Below are 9,602 nucleotides of genomic sequence, written 5' to 3' on the forward strand. Positions count from 1 at the left end.
TCTATCTATCTATCTATCTATCTATCTATCTATCTATCTATCTATCTATCTATCTATCTATCTATCTATCTATCTATCTATCTATCTATCTATCTATCTATCTATCTCAGCAGAAATGGGCACAAAAATATGTTTTGTTTGTTTTTGGAAACATTTATACAAGGCATTTTGAAGATGAACATTCAGTCAGCCATCAGCCGTGAGATCTTTGTCCCAAGAGATGAAAAGTTACTGGTTGCCATTGAGGTGAGGAGGAGGATGAAGAGGAAAGGACTGTCCTTCCTCAATGCAGGTCGCAAGAGGGACTACTTAACCTACCTCTGCCTGTCAGGTAATGTGTCTCTTCATAAACTCAAAGTATCTAAAGTAGTAACTAGTTTAATCGTTTGTTAAACGAGCAATGTTCTTGAAGTTTGATGGAGACTTGTTACCATGTAGTTACTAACAGCAGACCAGCTCAAGTCCTCATTACTAAAGTTAAGAAGTATCGAGGCACAAGACCGCTTGCTAAAAGGTCTCAGTGGTCCGTGGAGCAGCTGCGGCAGGTCAATGGCATCAACCCCGATAAGGTGACCATCCTTTATAATGCAGCTTTTATTTTCCGGTATAGTCTGTTATTCTGACGGAATGCATATTTTCAGGACACTCCTGAGTTCGACCTAGTGTTCGACCGCACCACTGATCAATGGGTAGCCAGCTCAGCTGCAGAGAAATGCATGTTTGTGCAGGTTCTGTACCATGCTTGTCAAAATTACTGGGAGGCCAAGCTTGCCCAGGCCAACCCAGCATCCCCCGCCGACCAGAAGACACCAGGAGCTCCGGAGAACAAGAAGAGCCCTGGAGCTCCAAGCCAAACTAGCTTTGTCAACTGTCAGCAGAAACTAATGGGAGGTGAGCAGGCTGAGGAAGACAGATCGCTGGTCACATGATCTTTCAGAAATCATTATAATATGATTATTGGCTGCTTAAGAAACATTTATTATTATTATCAGTGTTGAAAACGGTGTGCTGCTGAATATTTTTGTGGAAACTGATACTTTTTTCATTACACTTCAAAAAAAAAGTTAAAGTTAAATTATAGCAGTAGAACAATTTTGTTCTAAAAGTATTTAATGCACAAAATCAAAAAAAAAAAAAAAAATTATTTAAAATTATTTATAATTTTTGTTATGTTATCGCACTGATTTGGGTAATTTGTCACAAAACGATTAATGAATCCGCAGAAATGTAAATATTAAACTGTTGATTTGACCAAGTAATATTAATCGGTTAATTTATGTTTTATAATGGCAATTGGCTCAAATTCTGCGTGCTAACATTTATTATTATCAGTGTTGAGAGCGTTGTGCTGCTTAATATTTTGTGGAAATGGTGATTTTTTTTTTTCATTTTTTTTTTCTCAAAGTTCAAAATTATTATTTTAAAAACAAACAAGCAAGCCCTGTCCAGATTACGTAACGCATTACTTTCCATAAAAAGTAACTAAGTACCGTAATTAGTTACTCTTTTATGGAGTAACGCAATATTGTAACGCATTACTTTTAAAAGTAACTTTCCCCAACACTGGTTTCAACTCTTAATTGAAGACTGGTTTCATATAAATTTATTCAGCTGTTGATAAAATCAGTGTCGAGTCTTCCAACCAACCGGGCTGCACGTGATCATTAACTGAGTTTCCTGTGTGTGTGTGTGTGTGTGTGTGTGTGTGTGTGTGTGTGTGTGTGTGTGTGTGGCTCTGTCTCAAGTCTACACGCCGCTAAACTAGACAGCATGTTTGAGCTCAACTGACTCAGACGCGTCTATGATCCCTAAAGTGCTCTCTCAGTAGGCAGCTCACTAGGATATAGCACACAGCCTGCGGGCTTTCTGCGGGGCTTGCCACACGCCCAGCAGGCTCTCATGAGATGCGGGATAAAGATGGCTTGAGGCGCAGACACAGACAGGGCTGCTGGACGCTTCTCGCCGCTCTTCAAGGCTCGAGGGAGGAAGAGAGCTGCAGGACGAGGAAGCAGAAGGTGTGTTGATTTATCTATTTAATCAAAAATTTGTGTGGTTTTAGGAATTTACAAAGTTGTTTTGTGTTTGGAAGATTTTGGAGCAACAGGTGAGCTAACGTGTCATTTAGATTTGAAATGTGTTAACTTTTTAATACATTAATTTAACATTCGAACGTCGGTTGTTTAAAAATGTAATATTAAATGCTTTTTTTTTTGACCATATCTATTGACTTTGTTGATCACACTGGGGCTGGTTGACACCTTTTACTCGAGTGAATAGCCTATTTCAATATATGTATAGGTACATAACATAAACTTGGCTACTATATAAAAAATATATACTTTATACTGTTCAAAATATTTTTAAATCTTAGAAAAAATGTAATATTCTTGGGGGGAAAAAAGTTTTCGATTTTAATATATTTTCAAATCTGTTTTATTCCTGTGATGCAAAGCATAATTTTCAGCATCATTACTCCAGTCCTGAGTGTCACATGATCTTTCAGAAATCATTATAATATGATTATTGGCTGCTTAAGAAACATTTATTATTATTATCAGTGTTGAAAACGGTGTGCTGCTGAATATTTTTGTGGAAACTGATACTTTTTTCATTACACTTCAAAAAAAAAGTTAAAGTTAAATTATAGCAGTAGAACAATTTTGTTCTAAAAGTATTTAATATTTTCCGGTATAGTCTGTTATTCTGACGGAATGCATATTTTCAGGACACTCCTGAGTTCGACCTAGTGTTCGACCGCACCACTGATCAATGGGTAGCCAGCTCAGCTGCAGAGAAATGCATGTTTGTGCAGGTTCTGTACCATGCTTGTCAAAATTACTGGGAGGCCAAGCTTGCCCAGGCCAACCCAGCATCCCCCGCCGACCAGAAGACACCAGGAGCTCCGGAGAACAAGAAGAGCCCTGGAGCTCCAAGCCAAACTAGCTTTGTCAACTGTCAGCAGAAACTAATGGGAGGTGAGCAGGCTGAGGAAGACAGATCGCTGTACTGACCTCTTTGTAGAAAGAATATGTGTGGAGAACTGAGATCTCTCTCTTTTCTCTCTCTCTTTCTCTTTCTCTTTCTCTTTCTCTCTTCTTTCTTTCTTTCTTTCTTTTCCATATTTCAGATGCTTGTTCTGTTAATATGGTTATCTACCGCTGCAAGATTTTTTTGAACAGAATGAAGAACAGTATGACAGCAAACCAGGGTCAGCCTCAGCGTGAAGGTAAGTAGAAATGTGTGTGTGTGTTTTCCAAATTCGTTGTGATCAAATTGGTGTCATATTGTTTTGAAAAACATTTATGCCCTTTTTTTTTGTTTGTTTTTTTTTTTGAATTGAGTAATGGTGTAACCATCAAAAACTTTTTTTTAAATACCTTAAAAACAAAAAAAAGTATGCCTTTTAATAAATAATTCAGTTTTTTTTTTATGCTTGTTCTGTTAATATGGCTATCTACCGCTGCAAGATTTTTTTGAACAGAATGAAGAACAGTATGACAGCAAACCAGGGTCAGCCTCAGCGTGAAGGTAAGTAGAAATGTGTGTGTGTGTTTTCCAAATTCGTTGTGATCAAATTGGTGTCATATTGTTTTGAAAAACATTTATGCCCTTTTTTTTTGTTTGTTTTTTTTTTTGAATTGAGTAATGGTGTAACCATCAAAAACTTTTTTTTAAATACCTTAAAAACAAAAAAAAAGTATGCCTTTCCTTTCTTTCTTTTTCATATTTCAGATGCTTGTTCTGTTAATATGGCTATCTACCGCTGCAAGATTTTTTTGAACAGAATGAAGAACAGTATGACAGCAAACCAGGGTCAGCCTCAGCGTGAAGGTAAGTAGAAATGTGTGTGTGTGTTTTCCAAATTCGTTGTGATCAAATTGGTGTCATATTGTTTTGAAAAACATTTATGCCCTTTTTTTTTGTTTGTTTTTTTTTTTGAATTGAGTAATGGTGTAACCATCAAAAACTTTTTTTTAAATACCTTAAAAACAAAAAAAGTATGCCTTTTAATAAGTTTTTTTTAAAATAAAGTAATAAAAAATAATTTTATTACATTTTATAAAATATTTAACTAGTGCTGTAAAACGATTAATCGCAATTTAATTTAATCCAAAATAAAAGTTTGTTTACAGAATATGTGTGTGTATTGTATATTTATTATGTGTATATATAAATACACTCGCAATTTTTTGCATGTTGGTGGGTCTTAGTAGACAAAACACATTATTATTATTATTATTATTATTATTATTATTATTATTATTGATAATATTAATTAAGGATTTGTTTTCAGGAATAATCAATTTGAATCTCGATGCATTTTAATAATAACAATAATAATAATATCACATCTGTTATTGGTATTTTTAAATCCAAAATAAAAGTTTGTTTACAGAATATGTGTGTGTATTGTATATTTATTATGTGTATATATAAATACACTCGCAATTTTTTGCATGTTGGTGGGTCTTAGTAGACAAAACACTATTATTATTATTATTATTGATAATATTAATTAATGATTTGTTTTCAGGAATAATCAATTTGAATCTCGATGCATTTTAATAATAACAATAATAATATCACATCTGTTATTGGTATTTTTAAATTTATTTTCAATAATGTGTACTTCTAATTATCATTTGTTTTCAATAATATTTTTATATTTTTCCTAATAATAATAATAATACTTATTATTCTTTTATATATATATATATATATATATTATTATTTTTTTTTTTTTTAAGAAAAAAAACCAACATGCTCCTCATTGAAGAGGTGTATCCAAAATATATGAATTGCAGTTTCAATTTATATTTTAAAGAAAGGAACAATGTCATTGACCCCTGGGCAGTGTATTAGAAATGCATCTTTTCGGTTCATTTCCATCCTGCTCTGTCTTTGTTGCTGTGTGGGTCAGATCAGTCAGGGTCCAGGCAGGAAGAGAGGACGCTTTGTCGGCGGGAGGTTGTTTGTAGTGCTCTGATTGATCTCTGGGCAGCGCCAGAGAATGGTTCCATTGCAAAGAGGGCCCGATTAGTTCAGAGGCCACTTTGTTCTGATGAAGGCATGCGCGGGGACACGGGGACACAAAGACAGGCGTTGAGGAGGGGGAGTGGAGATGAGTGAAGTGGCACCAGTCTTCACAGCGGATCATGGATGAATGGTGTGTAATGTATGGGAGCGGTGCCAAGCTGCCCTGGAGCCACAAAATGCAGAGTACCAGTCCACACACCTCAGCCCTAGTCATAGACTGCCATGTCTTGCGATTAACAAGATTAGTTAATGGCATAGCAGAATTTTCAAGTGTATGATAGCTGCTGCTATCATTTTCTGTTGTCCCCTTTCATGTTCATTAGTAAATTAAGCAAGCTTATTTCACATTAGATCAAAAGATCAGAAACGGAGACCAAAAAACACATCTTAGAACCATGCTTTCAGTCACTTATCTGGACTATTTGTTTTCCATCACACTAAGAGTAAAGCATGAAACTGAAAAACTGATCCTAGACCAGCAGCAGACAGTATCAGTGGAAGAGAAACTTCCTCTGATATACTAAACTAGTCTGTAAGTCTATTTAGTAACCTATACAGTAGATGTGTCAAATAAAAGAATGTTTGGAACTTGACATGATGCTCGTGTGTTTCTGAATATTTGCACAGCAGCAGCTGTTAAAGCATCCAGGAGCAGGAGCAGCCCGTCTCCTCCGGCGGTGAGGAAGATGGGGAACGTGATGCGGAGGGCCAGTCAGGTTCTGAGTGAACGCGGGGAGCGTCTGATGAGGGCCGACGATAAAACCAGCCACTTGCTGCACGGGGCCAAGCAGTTTGCAGAAGCTGCGCAGAAGGTGAGCTACTCTGATTTACACGAAACTGAACTGCACATTGTCATGAACAACCAGGCAGTGAAACAGATGTAAAGATACATGTTTATGTGTTAAAATATCAGTTTCCATCTCTAAACATTAATATTGCTCCGTTTATAATATAATAAAATCATATAATATAAAATAATCACTGTTTTTGTTTTAAATTTTATGCTTCCCAAGGCTGCATTTATTTGATCAATATGCAGTAAAACTCTTTTAATGTATTTTAAAATGTAACACATGCCTGTGATGGCAAAGCTTGAATATTCAGAAGCCATTACTCCAGTCTAATCGTTCTAATCTGCTAAATTGCTGCTCAGTAAACATTTCTTCGTATTATGTTGAAAAAAGTTGTGCTGCTTAATATTGTTGTGGGAACTGACTTTTTTTTTCAGTTTCCATCTCTAAACATTAATATTGCTCCGTTTATAATATAATAAAATCATATAATATAAAATAATCACTGTTTTTGTTTTAAATTTTATGCTTCCCAAGGCTGCATTTATTTGATCAATATGCAGTAAAACTCTTTTAATGTATTTTAAAATGTAACACATGCCTGTGATGGCAAAGCTTGAATATTCAGAAGCCATTACTCCAGTCTAATCGTTCTAATCTGCTAAATTGCTGCTCAGGAAACATTTCTTCGTATTATGTTAAAGTTGTGCTGCTTAATATTGTTGTGGGAACTGACTTTTTTTTTTTTCTTTTTCTTTAGAAAGTTTAAAAGAGCAGCATTCATTTGAAATATAACTGTTTTTTCTAACAGTGGAAAAGTCTTACTGTCACTTTCAATCAGTGTAATACATCCTTGCTGAATAAAAGTGCACCACACTTTTGAATGGTAGAATAAATAATATACTATTTGAAATATGCAGCCAGGAGCAGTTATGGGTGGGTTCTGGACGGGGGAAAACAGCATTGTGTTGTGTATAACTAGTAACCATTTCAATTAATTAAACTAAAGCATCACTTTTTTTCTTTATTCCCACAGCTGACTCTGAAGCAGATTTAGAGGTGTTCCTGAAGGCCTGTATACACTTTTTTTAAAAAGAAGCTCCTAATAATCTGGTCACTGGATATTTTGAACTAACTTCTCATCTAATTCAAATGCTGTTTTTGAGTGCAAGGCATTTTGTTCAGCTTCTTCACCTGCAGATTGGACTCATATTTATGTATTTAGTTTTTCTTAATGTATTTTTTGCAAGCCGTTGAGCATTTTAAGCAGTTGTGTTGTGGTGTGCTGTGGCCTGACTTGCAGATCTGTTTATTCTGCCCTTTCTACAGTAAGCACAGTATAATATAGCAGCAGGTGGCTGATCCTTTTCTGCTGCGATGTGTAATACTACTGAAACAGTTTGTTTTTCTCTTATTTTTCTTGCAAAACAAGAAGAAATTGCCTCCTTTGAAGTAATGCATCACATTGAAATGAAAGGGGTATAGCTGCACTTATGTTGACTAATGATTAAAAATCTTTTTGCATTGTTGTTCTGCAAGCTACAGCATTTCAGATTGTAATTGCATTTTATTATTATTATTTTTTTTTTACACATATATCGACACATTGTGAAGTGGCATTTTTAAGGGTTAGGGTCACTTTTGGGTGATATTTCTGTAGGTTTAGCACTTCAGTTTATTGGAAGCACCATTTCTTTTCCATTAACAATATAGTAATTATTTTAACTCTTAAAATATGATATATATATCACACACATATATTTTAACATAACTGAAAGTTTAGTGACATTACTTATTTAATATTTTACATATTTAATGGGGGTTCAGATTATGATTGCTCACATGATAATGGTTAATTTTAACCGTGGTAAATTACTTCAATTGATAATGCATAGAGATACTCGTGAATGGCTGTATGGCCCTCTGATGTTTAGTTCTGATCACATGAGGAAGCTGCTTTTATCTGCTTTTTAGATTAAGTTCTTTAAAGATGTTATAAGCTGTTTTATTGCATTGTGAACACCGTGTTTATTTGAGTGTGATCTGTGTTTGAATTGCGCACTTTTGTTCTTCTGTCAATGCTGGCTTCGTCTCCTGATTCTGTGTAATGTGATAACAGTCAGCTTTTCTTGTGTGATTGTTATCAGCAGTAGCAGGAGCTACATGCCATAAGAGGCCAGAGGGTGTTTTCCGCATGGAGTCGGACTCCCTGTTTGGTGTTGGCATGTGTGATGCATCCTGTTTTCTGCTGTTGTCCTTATGCTGTCATTTTGTTGTCTCCTTGGCCTATGTGTTATAGCCTATTGCTTTCATGTCCATTTTAGATTTCATAATATAGGTGTAACAGAGAATAGTATCTGTCTTTGTCTGTGCTCCTGTACACATTTAAAACATGTTAAATGTGTAAACACCCATCATTTGAGCAATAAATGACACGGGACCCACTTGTAGTGAAATGTGTATTGCATTTTTTTGTATTTATATGTATGTGGTGGTTGTCTTTGCGCCTTCTGTCCACTAGATGGCGCGCGAATATAAACAGTTCAACATCCTGCAGAAAAGCATCTACCAATGACCAAAAAATATATATATACTTGTAAGGCGTTAAGTGCAGTAAAGTAAAAGGGGGACATAACAAATGTCAGAAAAAGAAATTCTGAAATGTATGTTTTATTGTGTGTGTATATTATTTTATGACTAAAATATCAGCATAGTTTGAGATATATAAATGATTTAATGTACTACTTTATATATTTAGTGCATTATTTTATTAATATTTTAAGTATTTTATTGTAACACAACGCATATATTTACAAGTCAGAAAAATGAAAACTGGATGCATCCTGATTTGTGGTCTCAGTCTTTGACTTTTTTTCATATTTCTTGTAATACCAGATGTCCACATACACATATTTCTTGTTAATTGATGTAGCATTTACACTTGGTGTGAAGGTGTTGAGGCAGTGTAGCTACAGCACTGCTGGGTCAGCATACTGCATACAGCCTCCTGTGCTGAGACCGAATGAAGGTCAAGACTCACCGCTTGACTGCAGGATTGATGACTTGTAGGACTGTGCATGACACTGCGCGGATTAATTCTCTCTAATTTCATAATCTGATGTGATATATTTCATACCATAATCTGCCCCTCAGAAAACCGTTACGGTCATCAATCGATATTATTTAGCATTGTCGATGTGCCTCGCTGGTGTGATATTGACCGGGAGTTATGTTTCCAGGAGCTGTGAAAGCCAAAGGTGCGGTTCGTGACTTTCTGACGATGAGACGGGAATTGAACATCAATTGCGTATTGACTCGCAGAGCATCTTCCCTCTTGAGTTAACGTTGTACCGGATCTTCAAATGAACACCGAATGACCTAGCCCACTGGCAACTATAGTTGCCGCAGTTTATAGTTGTCATTTTCCTTTTGCAAGTATTTTTCTAGATGTTATTCATGTTTTATTTCTCAATGACATGCAAGCAAACAACCAAATAAAGGATTTGAAGAAAAAAAAAGAAAAAGGTGTTCACTTCCTTCCTGTCACATGAGGCTGTCAAGTTCCTACCCTTACTTCCAGGAAGCATGGTGAAGGCAAACCCTCCCAAAGAAATTAAATGTCATGTTACTTAAGTATTTTTTGTTGACCTATATATATCGTCTTGGTTACATATGGTAACCCTGGTTCCCTGAAGGAGGGAACAGAGATGTCATGTCGGTGACTGATGAATTGGGATATCGCTTCGATAGAGCAATCTGCTTCGAGTGTAAACT

At 35.6% G+C, this 9,602-nt stretch overlaps 1 protein-coding gene across 2 annotated transcripts; it reads left to right on the forward strand.

Annotated features, from left to right (window-relative positions):
• Positions 1 to 145: 145 nt before the first annotated feature.
• Positions 146 to 6,917, forward strand: stxbp6l (syntaxin binding protein 6 (amisyn), like). Of its 2 annotated transcripts, none has more exons than XM_016267843.1 (6): positions 146 to 331; positions 439 to 569; positions 642 to 891; positions 3,128 to 3,226; positions 5,665 to 5,849; positions 6,865 to 6,917. In XM_016267843.1, exons 1-6 carry the CDS (start codon positions 175 to 177, stop codon positions 6,883 to 6,885), a joined length of 843 nt encoding a protein of 280 aa, XP_016123329.1. In that variant the 5' UTR covers positions 146 to 174; the 3' UTR covers positions 6,886 to 6,917. The 2 variants fall into 2 exon arrangements, with proteins under 2 accessions (XP_016123329.1, XP_016123330.1); XM_016267844.1 differs by having other exon boundaries at positions 5,668 to 5,849.
• The last annotated feature ends 2,685 nt before the right edge of the window (positions 6,918 to 9,602 follow it).

This window comes from Sinocyclocheilus grahami, unplaced genomic scaffold (genome assembly GCF_001515645.1).
Source record: "Sinocyclocheilus grahami isolate Dianchi unplaced genomic scaffold, SAMN03320097.WGS_v1.1 scaffold40.1, whole genome shotgun sequence".
In the NCBI taxonomy this organism is placed as follows: domain Eukaryota; kingdom Metazoa; phylum Chordata; class Actinopteri; order Cypriniformes; family Cyprinidae; genus Sinocyclocheilus; species Sinocyclocheilus grahami.